This window comes from Ipomoea triloba, chromosome 10 (genome assembly GCF_003576645.1).
Source record: "Ipomoea triloba cultivar NCNSP0323 chromosome 10, ASM357664v1".
In the NCBI taxonomy this organism is placed as follows: domain Eukaryota; kingdom Viridiplantae; phylum Streptophyta; class Magnoliopsida; order Solanales; family Convolvulaceae; genus Ipomoea; species Ipomoea triloba.
Window position 1 is genome coordinate 28,811,870 of NC_044925.1, and position 16,205 is coordinate 28,828,074.

At 36.8% G+C, this 16,205-nt stretch overlaps 4 protein-coding genes across 6 annotated transcripts; 2 read left to right on the plus strand and 2 right to left on the minus strand.

Moving 5' to 3' along the window:
- Positions 1-95: 95 nt before the first annotated feature.
- On the minus strand, positions 96-1,737 carry LOC116032057 (probable aquaporin PIP2-8). Of its 2 annotated transcripts, XM_031274448.1 has the most exons (4): positions 1,584-1,737; positions 1,342-1,441; positions 294-1,121; positions 96-240 (listed from the first exon to the last, which is right to left on the minus strand). In XM_031274448.1, the coding sequence occupies exons 1-3, from the start codon at positions 1,694-1,696 to the stop codon at positions 315-317; spliced, it is 1,020 nt and encodes a 339-aa protein (XP_031130308.1). In that variant the 5' UTR covers positions 1,697-1,737; the 3' UTR covers positions 96-240; positions 294-314. The 2 variants fall into 2 exon arrangements, with proteins under 2 accessions (XP_031130308.1, XP_031130307.1); XM_031274447.1 differs by having other exon boundaries at positions 96-1,121.
- A 5,448-nt stretch (positions 1,738-7,185) lies between these two features.
- LOC116032812 (aquaporin PIP-type-like) lies at positions 7,186-8,585 on the minus strand. Of its 2 annotated transcripts, none has more exons than XM_031275530.1 (3): positions 8,467-8,585; positions 8,261-8,357; positions 7,186-8,157 (listed from the first exon to the last, which is right to left on the minus strand). In XM_031275530.1, the coding sequence occupies exons 1-3, from the start codon at positions 8,568-8,570 to the stop codon at positions 7,357-7,359; spliced, it is 1,002 nt and encodes a 333-aa protein (XP_031131390.1). In that variant the 5' UTR covers positions 8,571-8,585; the 3' UTR covers positions 7,186-7,356. The 2 variants fall into 2 exon arrangements, with proteins under 2 accessions (XP_031131390.1, XP_031131391.1); XM_031275531.1 differs by having other exon boundaries at positions 8,463-8,583.
- A 2,911-nt stretch (positions 8,586-11,496) lies between these two features.
- On the plus strand, positions 11,497-14,373 carry LOC116032600 (5'-methylthioadenosine/S-adenosylhomocysteine nucleosidase 2-like). Its single transcript, XM_031275247.1, has 8 exons — positions 11,497-11,686; positions 11,807-11,870; positions 12,240-12,331; positions 12,452-12,558; positions 12,699-12,773; positions 13,205-13,279; positions 13,374-13,466; positions 13,876-14,373. Exons 1-8 carry the CDS (start codon positions 11,575-11,577, stop codon positions 14,071-14,073), a joined length of 816 nt encoding a protein of 271 aa, XP_031131107.1. The 5' UTR covers positions 11,497-11,574; the 3' UTR covers positions 14,074-14,373.
- Positions 14,374-14,458: 85 nt separating this feature from the next.
- Positions 14,459-16,192, plus strand: LOC116032599 (type III polyketide synthase B). Its single transcript, XM_031275246.1, has 2 exons — positions 14,459-14,914; positions 15,001-16,192. The coding sequence occupies exons 1-2, from the start codon at positions 14,731-14,733 to the stop codon at positions 15,999-16,001; spliced, it is 1,185 nt and encodes a 394-aa protein (XP_031131106.1). The 5' UTR covers positions 14,459-14,730; the 3' UTR covers positions 16,002-16,192.
- The last annotated feature ends 13 nt before the right edge of the window (positions 16,193-16,205 follow it).

The following is a 16,205-nucleotide window of genomic DNA, read 5'->3' on the forward strand; positions in this document are numbered from 1 at the left end:
ATCGGGGGGGGGGGGGGGGGGGGGGATTTCATAGTGTTCAACGATTATTAATGTTTCAAATAATTGGTGGGAAATGTGTGGTTTTTCGTTTCACGTAATTGTAAAATGTATGGTTGTTCTAAATGCGCATAGACTCATCTATGAATGCTTCAAGTACACAGAATCAAAACAAGTACAAACATGCCCCAAAAAAAGAAAAAGATAACAAAAGATGAAAAGATGACAGTCAACGCGGTTTGGGCCTGATATTTTCTTACAATCATGCATTATTGACAGGCCCACTACAAGTTTGGTGTTTATGGGTTTATGGCCCATTAGATACTGGGCCTAATGCCTAGGCCCGCCTTCACAGTGGAGAAGAAATCGTGTGGATAACCACTGGCATGGAAATGCTGTTTGGGGATGATCTTTGTGTACAGATAAAACGCCACGCATGCAATAAAAGGCCCAACCCAGAATATCCAGTGCCCATCCCAAAGATGCCCGCCTCTAACCAGTGCTGCTCCGACACATCTCGCCGGATTCATCCCGGCGCCGGCGTATCCCTTCTTGGTCGTCAACGTCGTGGAAATGAACACGAGGAGGCCCAACACAATTCCCACGACGGTGAACACCTTAACGTGGCCGAGCACTTTAGCTTGACGATAATCATAAGCCATCCAAATAGAAGCAAAAAGGAAGACAAAGGAACAAAAAACCTCGAGCCAGAAAGCCTGAACCGTATCCAGCCCAACCGCGACCGGCCCGTTCGGGCCGGGCGCAACAACCGTAACGGTACACCCGCCGAGCGAGAAATTATTTTCGATGGTGTCACTGACCACGGCTTTGAGTGCTAGAGCGCCCAACACGGCACCGAGACACTGTGCTACCATGTAGATTACGGCTCTCGACATGGAAATAATCCCGACTAGGGCGGCGGAGAAGCTGACGGTGGGGTTTATGTGGCCGCCGGAAACCGGAAACACGGCCAGCAACAGAATTGTGATGACGATCGCAATAAGGATGGACATGATCAAATTTGGCATTTTCACCTCACTTTCATACGTTGATATAACTATGGCGTCCAGCATGAACACTAACACTGCTGTCCCAAATAACTCCCCCATTGAGGCTCTCCACACCTTCAATTTTACCATCAAGTAAAAATATCATCAATTTCAAAAAAGTAACTCTCTAATGCAATAATAAAGTCGAACAGGTGTGCTATGTTTTAATAAGTCAAATTGGTACGTGCTACCCAAATTAAATCTGAATTATATTAGTTTTACCGACAGTAAAATATAAAATAATAAGACACTAAAAAAGAGAAGTTTGTGAAGGCCGGAAATTAAGTGTACTAACATCCAAGGAAAGGAAGTCCATTAACCCAAGCTTTTGGGCAAGAGTGAGGTGGGAAGATGGGATCTTTTCTCCAGTCCATTGATGAGTACCGTTACCGTTGCTGATGAATCAGTAAGTAAAACCATGCATGCATGAAATTAAAAATTAAAGTTAGTGAAATATTGAAGAAGCTAAGATCGAGATCGAGAGCTAAATTAAAGTTTGATAGAAAAAATTAAAGGAGGTGAGGTAAAGTTGCTTGCCTTATGGGGGGTGTAGAGGACACATCTTCAACTCTATTATTATTGCTTCCACCATTTTGATGGGGATGGCTTTCCTCATCACCAAAACCATGCCTTGTATATTTGGCAGCCATATTCTGATACCTTAGCTTACACAAACCTTGAATCCTATATATGTAACTAAGCTAACTTACATTCACATATATTTGCATATAGGTATATATAGAATAGCTTGCCCCTCAAATAATGGCCGCTATTGATTCTTCCATCAATTTACTTAGTTATTAATGCTTGATTTCTTCCTTTTTTTTTTTCTTTTTTTTTTTGTGACGAGGGAAATTCACAGTCACTACTCGAGTATATGCATTGAGTAAACCCCGTTTTGTGATCATATATGACAAAGGACCACAAATAGATAAGTCACAGTCTAGATTGTCTATATATAGCAAACCGACTCAATCTTATAAGGCTAATAGGTCACTTCAATTTGGAGTCGGAGTTGTAACCTTATGGTTACTATTTACTAATTTAGTAATTTGTATTATTTTTTAAGTGTATGTTGCATGTCATGTGCTGTGCTGTTGTGATCTATGCCAATTAAATAAGGGGGTTAGGAGTGATATATGGACCAAGAAGCAAAAGACTTTGTGTGAATGTTCTTCTCCTCCGGGCACTTTTCAACTACTTAAATTGCATCAATTATGGACTATCACTTCATTTTCAACTACTTATTACAATCTATACATAGCACTTAATTCGTATATCCCAACTATATTTTAAAGGTCTTGAATTATTATATACTATTATGATTTAATTTTGGTTAATAATCCAATGCCGTTTGGCTAAGGCATATATATGGCTATGATCTTCTAACGAAATTATACCATAGGCCCTGGTCTATTTTACATTGTGGACCTGAGTCTAAAATAACATTCAGATTATGTGTCTCCAGTTGGCATATTATGTACTTGCAGTTAATATATAGTTTATGTGTTGTATTTACCATTTTATGTGATTGTATTTAACATGTTATGTGTCTTCAATTTATTTACGAGAAATACTACTACTCCCAAATTTTACTCCATCTCACACAACTTTGGTGTTGACATTTTCATTGGGATCCACGGGATGAAAATAGCAAATCAGCTATTGCCACATCAAGAATAAAAGTTAGGGAATAGAGATAGAAAGTTCATGTAGTAGGACTCTTTATTTACATGCACATAATTTTTGGACCATGCAGATTCACAATGCGAAATGGACCTGGTCATAGTATAACAATAATATCTTCTATCTATTAGTCCAAGTTAGAAACTGTATTGTGCACTTGAAATGGGGCAATTTTAGAAACTGCATCGTGCATTCGAAATAGGGTAACGTTGGATTAAAGGATGGAGGGTCAAAAATATATTTGATTAAAAAGTTATTTTATATCTATTAATCAAATTTCAGCCGTCAATAAAGGAAATCAAGTTGTCATTTTTCTTATAAGTACAATACAAGATCAACGAAAAAATCTAGAATCACATAAAACATGATATAACTACCCTAATGGCGTATGCAAACAGCAAACGTTGAATTCCCTTGGAAGCTGGATGGCTTGCATATTTGTCATGTAACGCTAACTTCTTTAATTTCCCTTTTTTCACAAATTAGAAATTAATACGATCTTATATTAAGTTTTTGTGATGAAGTTAAAATCTTAATAGATTATTTGGAAGAAAAAATTGAGAAGAGTCCAGAATGAGAGTAGGATGCTGGCTTCTCAAGGGGTAGCAACAATACGTCCCTTTTTGTATATATTTCCCTAGCGGAGCAATTCATTTTTTAATTTTCTATTTGTTGCATATTTAACTAGGTTACTTTTTAAATAACGTAATAAAAATTTTGATTTATGATAAAGTTCACTGTCATTATCTAAAAATATGTAGTGGATGAAGTCCATCTTGTTATTATAGTTGACAAACCTAGTTAAATTGTTCATAACTAATTGATTAAATCAAGAAAATTAATAAGTAACTTACAAGTAGTTCGAATTTTGTTGTTGTCTACAAAATGGGAAAGGCAGGTTTGTGTTTTATACTTGCATGTAAGCTCAAGTGATGAATTGATAACTAAAAAAGGAAACCCACACGGGAAAATATTGAAATATCCCAACAAACAAAACAAATGACTTAATGATGTAATTGGTTGCAACTATACTTGCATGCTCATTAAGGAATCCTTAAAAAGTTCATCGTATCAGCAACTCTTTTTGAATACTTTTACTATCTATCAATTGTACCTCAAAGAGTCAATACCGCACTATCAAAGTTCGATCCGTATCAACAACTCTAAATTACCTAAAAATTATAATCTTAAAAGTGTGCACTAATAATACGTATTGGTAAACATAACGGTCACAAGAGTTGATGAATTGAATAATTTTCTTTGTCACTATTGGATTGTACAGTAGGTTCTGTACGTACGTGACCACTATAGGGTTCACCAATAATTATTGTTCAGTTTTTTTAAAAGATATATACTTATATTAGAGATATTATAGGAAGCAATAAATTAATGGCCGCCATTGAGCAATTTATCGTTAGAAAAATAATACTATTTGTCCATTCTAATTTATATACATATTTTGTTGAAAGCAATCTCACTCAAGTTGATCACATAGTTACTTAGATAATCATATCTGTTACGACTTGATGACGGTTACCGGTTGACCAGCATAACCGGAAAAACAATAAAATATAATGTAAATGAGATGAGGGGAAAATAAATAGACAATATTTTTTAACGTAAAAATCAAAAGGAAAAATCACAAGCATTTTTTGAAGGTATTAAGCTAAAATCTACTATCTTTGAAGTAATATTGTATATGCACATTTTTTATATGGAGCTCTCATGCTTGGAGCACTTTATGAAATTTTTGGGAAGAAGAGAGGTTTTTCATATTTATAAATTGAGTGGATGAAGAGACGTAGATCTTGAGGATGTTGAAGATGAAGATCAAGTGATATGGAATGTTGATGAAGATATAGATCTTGAGGATGTCCCGTCCCCTGTTCTCTTCAGCTATGGCCTTTTTATAGTGAACATTTTGTATTACATATGGTAATGGGGTATTTATGATTGAGTGAAATATTTAATAAAATGAGAATGTGACTTATGAAATATAAAGTTATTTAGGTAGTGGAAGGTGATTTAGAAAATATAAAGATATTTAGTTAGTGGAAGATGATCTAAGGACTTCACCATTCTTCCATAGCTACTAGATTACCAACTAATTGTCTTTCTTTTCATGTTGAATCGGCATCATAAATGTTACTCCATAACTTTTATTAGGCTGCCATACATATTCAGCCCTCCATGCGTTTTGGGCCTTCATCGAGCACCCGACAAGCCCGACGGGGAAACCAGCCTAAGGCTGACAATCCGACACCCAAGCCCTAGTATCCCATCTAACAACATCATATCATTCTAAGTCTGACTCCTTGTGAAAGTCTTGAAGTTTCAACCACGTGGAGGCTAGTGACTTAGCGGAGTACAAGGTCCCTCATCCTCACCCATCAATTATTATTTAGGAATGAATGAGTTGGGCAGGCCGCAGGCTATGGTTAGAGGAGCCCCATCCATGATTAATAGATGAGAGGCCCAATAAGATACGCTGATGGTTGATTGATCAGGCCACCGGGGCGGCACCCATAGTACACTGTACTACCTAGCTATGGAGGTTTGGATTATGAGTGATAGCCCAATCCAACTATTTTGGAAGTATTAATTAATCCATAAACGCTAAACGCGTACATGTTTCATAATTAGCAGATTTTTTTTTAGCACAGCCAACTATAAATATATTAGCAAAGAATTGAAGGTGCAAAATGCACCGAACAAAATTTGATCCTAATATAAAGGATCAACCTGAGAACCAACTGCCTACTGTATGAATGAATTCATGAAGCGAATCGAAAAGCTCTGAATACATAACCAATACATTATCAGACTTTAATACATTACTCAACCATTATTCTATGAGTTTTTTGCATGCCATGTAAGAGAAAGGAGAGAAAAAGAAGAGGAAAGAAAAAGAAAAGAAAAAAAAAACAGCAAAAGTAGTTTGACAAAGGAAAAATGGATTTATTACACATCCTACACGTGTGCGCGAAATGTGCATAGTCCGCGTCCTTTTCCCTTTTGATGGGCTTCACAAAATTTTTTTATTTACAGGAACAAAATCTTGTTAAAAAGTAAAAACTACACCTCTAATTAATCTTAAAAGTCTACCCAAATTTTTTGTTATGCCAAAAACGTCACAAAAACCTTTAATATAGATGCTTTAAACTTCTAAAATCAACTAATCAAGAAGGCAAAAGAATTGTAGTAAAGTACGTACTTAACATAGGTCGGCTGAATGTTACTATGCTAGGTATACATAGTGACAGTGTGACACAAACATCCTACTTTAATTTATCAAATATAATAATTAATAAAGTGAATATTATGGAGTATTAGTTAGTTAATTTAAAGTACAAATTATATCTTGGTTTTGGCGTCAATTAGTAATTAACTTAGAGATGAATGGGGCCAATTGGAATTGTTCTACACATCTAAACTCAAAGGTTTTTGATTGAAATGTCACTTTTCATGGACACAAATTAGTGACTTTTAAAATATGAATAAAAGAAGGAAAATTTTGTTTGAAACTTGAGTTTATGATATAAAAATTAAATTAAAAAAAAAAAACACAACTCTCACTTAGTTTAGACAAATTTTCTAAATCTTTTTTTGTTAGCCTGAAGTACTACAAATGCAAGTCGTACTTACATCGATAAAAATACGAGAGACGCGAGTACAACTTGCATTTGTCATTTGTAGCAATACAAAAGACAAACACCAATCATTCATGCGTTTCTCTTTTTTTTTTAAAAACAAAAAAAAAAATCAAAATTTTGACAAAGTGTTTTTTTCTTTTTTAATAAAAAATTCAAGTTCCAAATTAAACGAATTTCTCATTCATTTGTTGTCAATTTTTATTCACTCCTCATAAAATCTGCCAATTTCGGTCAAAAACCTCTAAGGCTCTAAACTCAAATGCCGTGGCCCATAGTAGTTTGACAAACTCTCTTTCTTCCAATTTGAATTGACTTAGCCGAAGTGACAGCAGTTGGGCCAACTTGCAAGTATGAATGGCAGCTATTCTCTGCCCAACACAACTTGGATGAAAGGTTCACAAGTGTTGAAAAAACCTAAACAACTTCAAAGATATTTATATCTAACAAGTCAACACTACCAAACATGTTTGACAATTTACTATAATCATGTCCAATATCATCAATCATCATATCCATTAAATTATTGAGTTATTGAATTAAAAGTACATGCAACTGAAATGTCAAAAGGAAAAAGGCAAACAATTTACATTTTCATCAATAAATTTATAATTTTTTTCAATAGTTGATGACTTAGCTTGTTATATAGCATTCAAAGTAATTTAGCCAAAAAAGTTTCACAGAAAAATGTGCAAGTTCATCTGTTCAAAATATATATTGCATTTTTTTTTATTTGTTTAATGTTACAATTATATATATATATTTAGTTCAGTTCTCAATGTCACAATTTGGACAAAGAAAAATGCAAAGAAAGAGACACCGTACCATGCAACAACTTCACAGACAAAATACAACTTTAATTTTAATACATTATATTATTTCAAAATTGAAACTTATAACAAAGACATTAGTTCTTATAACCCCAACATATGGATTATGTTAGAGGCAGTACAATACATATAGTATAGTTATAGCTATAGTTGGGATCCGCAGGCAAGCTTGAGAGTGGAGAAGAAATCATGTGGATATCCGGTTGCATGGAAATGCTGAGATGGAATGATCTTAGTGTACAAATAGAATGCCACGCAAGCAATGAAAGGCCCCACCCAGAATATCCAATGACCATCCCACAGGTGTCCTCCTCTAACAACTGCAGCCCCGAAACACCTCGCCGGATTCATCCCGGCTCCGGCGTATCCCTTGGTGGCCGTCACCGTCGTCGAGATGAACACCAGCAGGCCCAACACCATTCCGACGATCGACAAAACCTTGACAAGCCCTAGCCTCTCGGCCTGCCGGTGATCATACGCCATCCAAATGGAAGCGAAAAGGAATACGAATGAACAGAAGATCTCGAGCCAGAAAGCCTGGGCCATCTCGAGCCCAACAGTAATGGGCCCATTTGGGCCCGGCGCAATAACCGTTAACGTGCATCCTCCCAACGAGAAAGTGTTCTCGATGCTGCTACTCACCACCGCCTTGAGCGCCAGCGCGCCCAGGGTAGCACCAACGCACTGTGCTACCGTGTAGATTACCGCCCTGGACATGGAAATAATCCCGACTAAGGCGGCGGAGAAGGAGATAATGGGGTTTATGTGGCCGCCGGAGACCGGAAACACGGCGAGTAGTAGGATGGTGATGACAATAGTGATAAGAACCGACATAACTAAATTTGGCATTTTGATGTCACTTTCGAACGTGGATATGACTATGGTGTCAATCATGAAGACCAGCACGGCCGTGCCGATGAGCTCCCCTATCGATGCCCGCCACACCTTTAATAACACAAAACAAACATTACTAAGCACGTTAATTAATAAGCTAAGGTTAAGGTTAATAGAGTGAGTTGTATTAAAAAATATATATATATATACTGACATTGAATGAAAAGAAGTCCATCAAGCCCAGCTTCTGAGCAAGCGTGACGGGAGGCGGGGGAGTTTTCTGATCATCGCCAGTCCACTCGTGATCCCCCCTGCATAACAATACAATATAATTAATGAGTATGCTTAATTAATTTGCATGTATGCATGGTGGCCGGTTATAATTAATAAAAAGGCTAGGGCGGGTTTGAAGTTACTTGCATTGGGAATGGAGAGGAGACGGCTGCGATTCTTTTGCTGCCACCAATATTATGAGGATGGCTTTCTTCATCGCCAAGAATGTGCCTTGTAGTGTTGGCAGCCATTGATGGATCGATCGATATGATGTATGTTAGTTGTGTAAACTCTCTCATACATCACTGTCTATTTATAGCATGGCAGTTGATCTTATCAACTTGGAGTAGTATGCTTAATTAATGCATCTACTGTACTGTACTGTGCGTATCACTTAGCTTGATCCAATATAATTATTATTATATAATAATAATTAATATATAAAAACGTCATTCAATTCGCTTATTAATAATTTGGTGATGTCTGGTCCACGAAGTATGGAGCTTAATTGATGACTGCACTAGTTTCTTCATCCAAGCACTTTATACGGATCGATCGGAGTATCATATCAAATAAATATATAAATAATTTGCAAATTTTTATTTTTATTATCAAATTAAATCTTTTGTTTATCTTGTGAAGGGGTAACCAAAACATATATATTATTGAATTGGAGATCGAAGGTGCTTTCTTAGCTTCGTGCATCTGCAAACGTTGTTCACCATATATATATAATATTTATATGGATTTTTAATCAGAATTTCAACACCTTATCATCATCTCTGATTTCCGAATGATTCACATTGATATATGCCTCGCTGGCTGGTAGATTAGTCCCTCATACGTGCTAGCTAGTAGCTAGCAATGGCGATACACTGAAGAATTATATATCACTATCATTACCAACCACCATTACTCAGGAATGAAAAGTAAACAATATTAAAAAGATCATGTGTAACCAAAATAATTAAAGAAATTTTATCTAATGTAATTTATTATTTATTATAACACGCGCGCGTACACATATATATATCTCCCTTTCATGATAAGATAGTGGTGGGTGTTCGCAATTAATAGTCTCAACAAGAAATCAGCAGCACGTTATGGATGCAACTATAATTGCATGCTGGAGTGATTCAATAAATTATTATTATTATTATTTAATTCATATATGTGACATCAATGATTAATGATGTATGAATAAATCAAGATGTCTACTTTTTCGTAAATGGGAATGGGTGAACAAGTCAACTCTTTATGGACCTATACTATATTTAATGTAAAGCTGAGCAGATTGTGAAATGAAATGAAATGAATACGGTATGGTACTCCAACTCAACTTCATCAAGTAACTCAAAATATATTTATAGTTGGTTGGCACAGATTTTGTAATTTGTGTTTGCTTAAACAGAATTTCAAGTAAATACATTCGAGAGCAACCTTTAATTAATGAGTAATTTATACAATTAATTAAAGTTAAAATCCTTATCCAAATGATGTACTGTGAGTTATATTTATACAAGTTAACAGGTTATACGTACTTAAGTTAATCAACCCAATTAAAACACGCGAAATGTACAAGTAGAGCAATTAGTATTCTATCATACGAGTTATTTTTGCTATATAGTGAATTCATTGACCAGGAATTAGATACCAGTTCTGACAGATTGGTCCCGAGATATAAGTTTAATCCTGACTATTGAATAACTCATACTCCGTACTATGTCTTCTTTTTTTTTCTTTTTTTTTTTTTAAATAACTCATACTATGTTAATCTCATGTTGCTTAAAATTAGTGTGTTAGTCTTGTTAAACCTGACCTAATGAACCTTCGATAATAATCCCCACACTATCAAACTAAATTATAAATCCCATTAACTACAGCATTAAGTATATTATACGTAACATTAAATATATTATACTCCGTAATTGAATTGGACTTTTTAACATAAGAGAACAAGTCAATTTGTGGCTGCCGGTTTTACATGGAGAAAAAGTTGGGCGTGTAAAAGTCAAAAGGAGTTTAATTGGCAAATTATTAAGTGGACCCAAGTCCCAAGGTGTACTAAGTCCAAAATACACAATTTACCTACTTAAAGTTCAGAATTTATATTTTAAATGTTCACAATTCAAATTGTGAAAATTTAGTATGTAAATAGGCACAGATCTACCTTGCGAGATGGACCCGGGTCCATGGTATAACTATTGAGTTTAATTAATGAGGTGTTGTGGGGCCGGCATAATGAGCAATCGTTATATCGTGGACTAGGGTCCACAGTGCACTGTGGACCCTGGTCCAAAACGACGTCTTTTCAAATGTTAGTAGACGAATGGACGTACGCTGTTTCGAATGACGTCATGGAATATTCAGAATTATTGTCTATAATACACATAATGACTTCATGAAATACACAGAATATTGACATAACTACACATAAATCATCATCCTAACATTCGAATACACAAAATACATCACAACCTATGTTTAAGTACCACTAACATGAATACACAGAATTGTAGTCTACAATATACATAATGCCTCCAAAGAATACACAGAATATTAACACAAATACACAAACATCATCCTCCAATCCTTCGGATCATCTAATTGTTTCAAAAACAATCCTATAACTATTCTCATATAGTTCAATCAAAGAATATCACATACGAATTCATTTATTTACATCAACAACAAACAAATCAAAACCGTCAATCTGGACGACGCAAATTTTTTATTTTATTTTTATATTTGGAAGTTAACGGTCGAAACGGAAAACACGATTTTCACACAAACAAACCATTAATTAAAATGATCAAAACGAAGTCGTTTTGATACGGGGTGCACCCTGGTCAACGATATAAATTGTCCATAATGAGTTGTTAATCGAGAATGAACTGGAGCTGGCCCGTTATTTATTCTCTGAATGAAAGCCCAATAATTAATGTAAAAAAGCCCAAATTAGTCATTATAGGATGTGAACTCATACTCCAGCCCAGCCCAGCCCAAACTTCTTCTTATTACCTTTTTGGCTATGACTATATTTCAGCATGCGACTTTTTAGCAGAAATCAATCGGGTATATGCCTGGTGGGACCCGTCCGGGAAAGAACAGCGGTTTCTGATTCGTTAATAGTCACGTGGGCCCCTCGCCCACAGATTTTCGTCGTTATTCATCCATAGAAAGTAATCACAGCAGCAGCAGCAGAAGAAGAAGAAGAAGAAGAGATTCAGAGAAGATCTGGTGAGGCAAAACAGAATGGCTCCTCCGGAGGACCAATCGGAACAAGTCAAGGATGAGTCAACCATCGCCGCTTCTTCTCCTTCTCCGGCCGATGACCGCCCTGTCTCCACCATCGTCTTCGTCATTGGTACTCCTTGTCTTGTCTCTCCCTCTTTCCCCATATACATATAACATATGTGTGCGCGCTTTTACACTTGCTGGTGACTGAATTCAATGATTGATGACCGCGATTGTGGCCCACGTGCAGCTATGCAAACTGAGGCGCTACCTCTCGTCAATAAGTTCCAGCTCGTCGAGGATGTTGATCCGCCGTCAGTTTTCTCCCTCCTGATTTATTTGTTTACTTTCCCTTCTTTCATTTAATTGAGGGTTTAGTTATTTCCTTCTAATTTGCGCTATTGACTATCAGAGTAGTGTGTCAAGACCGATAAAGTTAGGATTTTTATAGTACAAAACAGTGAAGGAATATATAAAATTGACAAAGCTACTACAGTTTGTTACTCCGTATATTCATAATAATTTAATCACTTATCCTAAAATTGATTTTTTCTCTAGTTATCAAGTTTATAGTACTGTACCGTCCTTTTTTCCATTGTCCTTTCTAGTTAGCCAGGATGGTGCTTGATGATATTTTTCCTGCTGTTTCATATTAATTCTAGTTTATTATTTGAACTAAGCAGGTTTCCAAAGGGAGTTCCTTGGGTGCGGTATTATGGTAACTATAAGGATCTCAAACTTAATATTGTCTGTCCTGGAAAAGACACAGTGTTGGGTATTACAAATTTTCTTTATTGTTGCATCCACTTGTTAATTTTGTTACACTTCAATTCAAATATCCCTGGTTGTTTGATCCTATGTTATCAAGTAATTATGTATAATTCCATTTGTTTAGGGGTTGACAGCGTAGGGACGATTTCTTCATCTCTCTTGACTTATGCTTCTATCCAAGCATTAAAACCTGATCTCATCATAAATGCAGGCACTGCGGGTGGGTTTAAGGTACATGTTTTTGAAAAAAAAAAATAAACTTCTCATGAAGTTACTAACTACGTCTTTCTCGGTTTTCCTGCTGTGTAATGCACATTTCTAGAATAAATTCTGTTAAATATAGTTTTGTCTTGATTTTTAGACATTTACAGGCTAAAGGTGCTTCCATTGGAGATGTATTTATTGCATCACATGCTGCTTTCCATGATAGAAGAATACCTATCCCAGTAAGTCACCATCTCGAATAGGATTTTGTATTTGGATCTTATAATATGCCACTATTGAGAAAGGAGGAATGCTATTTGCCAGCATTTTTAGGTTTTGGACAAAAATGGGTAAGAAAAGTCTCTTTCTCCTGTACTTGACACATGTTTAGTAGTACTCAAGTCTAGATACTGGGATCACTGGGTGTTAATGTGAAGGAAAGCTATTGTAATCAACATTTTATACTTATTTAATACAATTAATAAATATCCCCTTCATGGTGTTGAGGGTATAACTTCATGATTCTATAGGTGAAGAACTTCATTCATTTTTTTATCCTATGAAGCCACACTGAGGATTACTTAGTCAGTTTACTGACTAAATAAATTGTTCTCTTATCTACAATAACTTGATCACTAAATCTTAATTAATCTACCCTTTCTCTTTCCTTTAGGTATTTGATTTATATGGAGTTGGCTTGCGGCAGGCTTTTCCCACTCCTAATCTTCTGAAGGAACTTAATCTGAAGGTGGTTTTTCCTCACCTATATTTCTGGAATTTTGGTGCTAACTGTGAAAATCATTGTTTTTAAGTTTTCAATAATACATGCTTGCATGTTTCAGGTTGGCAAACTGTCTACTGGTGATTCCTTGGATATGTCCCCAGTTGATGAATCATCTATCACTGCTAATGATGCAACAGTTAAAGACATGGAGGTATGTTTTTAGTTTCTACTATACTGTGGCTTCGAGTGATGAGCCTATGACTCATGCCCATCTTGAAAATTCCAAATTCATGCTTTTGTTATGAGCTTCTATTATGGCCCTCATATTTTTACTTTTTGGTCATCAATTCATTGGTTATTGCTTAATGTTTTTTCACCTATTACCTTCTGTTACATAACATGGAGTGCTATTTTGTGAATTACATTCAAAATTTGGCAAGTAGTGAAGTTTGTAAAGACTTGGGTCACTTTTGCATGTACCCTGCTGTATTGCTGTGTGAAATTAAGATTCATTAGATTTTCTCTGCCAGTTTTGGTAAGGTATTTATATTTTCCTTATACAATTTGTTAGGAGCTAAGCCTTGAAGATGCTTATGGGTTTCATAATATCATGTTTGCAGGGAGCAGCAGTTGCATATGTGTCAGATCTTTTGAAAGTCCCTGCAATTTTGTTGAAAGCAGTGACTGATATTGTGGATGGTGATAAACCAACAGCAGAGGAGTTTTTGCAAAATTTAGCCGCTGTAGCTGCTGCACTTGATGAAGCTGCCACCCAAATTGTTGATTTCATAAGCGGAAAATCTCTATCTGAACTTTGATTTGGACCATGCATCAAATTATGGAACTCTGGTCTTATTACCCATCAAGCGGTCATTCAACTTCAGGGAAAATGGCAATAAAATTTGTCTGTGATACTGTATTCTGGCTCCATATTATCTACATGTAACAATGTATACGCCTCATACATATCCATTTCATCCAGTCCTTGTCAATCTGCAACCAGCTATCTAGCTGCATACTTGTTTACAGTAATATTATGTATAATATATTATGTAGTATGTATTTCTATGACACGGTTCAGACTTTGGAGTTTTATATGCAATCGTTTATGTTTCCAATTTTCCTTTAGCAATGAATCTTTGTTTTTGCAGAAGGATTCAACTGTCACTGGGCATATAATAAGAGAAAATAATTAAGTTGTGAATTTGTTACAGTTGATTATACACTTGAACTGCAAGAGGCCTACCAAGCTTGCACAACCAAACTCTTTCTCTGTTGATATTCATGAGCTTCTTACTCCTCAACAAAACACTACTACTTCCATACTACAACTTACTTTATTGAGAGCCACTTTTCTTGTGCAAGTATATAATAGTACATATATTTGTGCTTGATAATTCAAGAGGAAAAAGGCAGTGTCTTGAAAAGGCTTATTCATTCAGCAACCTGTTTGTGAAGAGATTAAGAGAGAGAGCATGGGGTTTGGAGATGCAGTTTTGCAGGGAGGCAAGAAGGCGGCTAGCCCAGGAAAAGCTTCGATTATGGCTCTTGGCAAGGCCTTCCCTCACCAGCTTGTGATGCAGGAATTTCTGGTTGATGGGTATTTCAAGAACACCAACTGTGATGATCCAGTCCTCAAGCAGAAACTGACTCGACTTTGTAAGCTATTGTCCTTTCTTTCTTTGTTTCTTGTGTTGTTTGGTTTTGGAAACTTAATATAATTTGTGTTGTTGAATCTGGTGCAGGCAAGACAACCACTGTGAAAACTAGGTATGTTGTGATGTCAGAAGAGATCCTAAAGAAGTATCCTGAGCTTGCCATTGAAGGGCTTCCAACAGTGAAGCAGAGGTTAGATATCTGCAACTCTGCAGTTACCCAAATGGCAGTTGAAGCCTCCTGGACTTGCATCAAGAAATGGGGCAGGCCACCAACAGAGATCACACATTTGGTCTATGTTTCCTCGAGCGAAGCACGGCTGCCCGGGGGCGATCTTTACCTGGCAAAAGGCCTCGGCTTGCGCCCTGACACGCAACGCGTCATGCTCTACTTCTCGGGCTGCTCCGGGGGCGTTGCTGGCCTTCGTGTCGCCAAGGACATTGCAGAGAACAATCCAGGAAGCAGAGTTCTTCTCGCCACTTCGGAAACCACCATAATCGGGTTCAAACCTCCCAGCGCGGATCGCCCCTATGATTTAGTGGGAGTGGCGCTGTTCGGGGATGGGGCGGGCGCCATGGTTATCGGCTCAAACCCGGTTCAAGAAATCGAAAGGCCGCTCTTTGAGCTGCACACTGCTATACAGCATTTCGTGCCTGACACGGAGAAGATCATCGACGGCCAGCTGACTGAAGAAGGCATAAGCTTCAAGCTAGAAAGAGAGCTTCCCCAGATAATCGAAGACAACATTGATGAATTCTGCGTGAAGCTAATGCGGGTTGCTGGGTACTCTCGTAAGGACTTTAACAAGCTGTTCTGGGCTGTTCATCCCGGAGGGCCTGCGATTCTCAACAGACTGGAAAAGAAGCTGGAATTGTCGCCGGAGAAGCTGAGTGCAAGCCGGAGAGCGTTGGCTGATTATGGAAACGCTAGCAGTAACACCATTGTATACGTTCTGGAGTACATGTTAGAAGAAAACAACAAGATAACTCGCCGGGAATCAGAAGCAGAAGATTCCGATTGGGGTTTGATACTGGCTTTTGGCCCTGGAATCACTTTAGAGGGTATCCTCACTAGGAATCTGACTGCCTGAAACAAACATCGTATTCATAGGAACTTTAATTTGTTTTCCGGTTTCATTACTGCAATTTATCAATCTGTAATCCAGGTTTCTTTTTGAACTTCCCTTTGCAAGATGCTCAACGGATCATATCATATGAACAATCAATCAATAATACAATTACACAATAAAAAGGAAAACTAGAAACCATTTTACATGATGAATATATATTTACCA

What these genes read in the sequence shown, in the direction of transcription:
- LOC116032600 (XM_031275247.1), top strand. Translation starts at nt 11,575, where the DNA reads ATGGCTCCTCCGGAGGACCAATCGGAACAAGTCAAGGATGAGTCAACC. An exon ending in CACCATCGTCTTCGTCATTG is followed by an intron (nt 11,687 to 11,806) that starts GTACTCCTTGTC and finishes GCCCACGTGCAG; the next exon opens with CTATGCAAACTGAGGCGCTA. An exon ending in CAACAGTTAAAGACATGGAG is followed by an intron (nt 13,467 to 13,875) that starts GTATGTTTTTAG and finishes TCATGTTTGCAG; the next exon opens with GGAGCAGCAGTTGCATATGT.
- LOC116032057 (XM_031274448.1), bottom strand. Translation starts at nt 1,696, where the DNA reads ATGGCTGCCAAATATACAAGGCATGGTTTTGGTGATGAGGAAAGCCAT. An exon ending in TCCTCTACACCCCCCATAAG is followed by an intron (nt 1,442 to 1,583) that starts GCAAGCAACTTT and finishes CTGATTCATCAG; the next exon opens with CAACGGTAACGGTACTCATC. An exon ending in TGGACTTCCTTTCCTTGGAT is followed by an intron (nt 1,122 to 1,341) that starts GTTAGTACACTT and finishes GTAAAATTGAAG; the next exon opens with GTGTGGAGAGCCTCAATGGG.
- LOC116032812 (XM_031275530.1), bottom strand. Translation starts at nt 8,570, where the DNA reads ATGGCTGCCAACACTACAAGGCACATTCTTGGCGATGAAGAAAGCCAT. An exon ending in GTCTCCTCTCCATTCCCAAT is followed by an intron (nt 8,358 to 8,466) that starts GCAAGTAACTTC and finishes ATTGTTATGCAG; the next exon opens with GGGGGATCACGAGTGGACTG. An exon ending in TGGACTTCTTTTCATTCAAT is followed by an intron (nt 8,158 to 8,260) that starts GTCAGTATATAT and finishes GTGTTATTAAAG; the next exon opens with GTGTGGCGGGCATCGATAGG.
- LOC116032599 (XM_031275246.1), top strand. Translation starts at nt 14,731, where the DNA reads ATGGGGTTTGGAGATGCAGTTTTGCAGGGAGGCAAGAAGGCGGCTAGC. An exon ending in GCAGAAACTGACTCGACTTT is followed by an intron (nt 14,915 to 15,000) that starts GTAAGCTATTGT and finishes AATCTGGTGCAG; the next exon opens with GCAAGACAACCACTGTGAAA.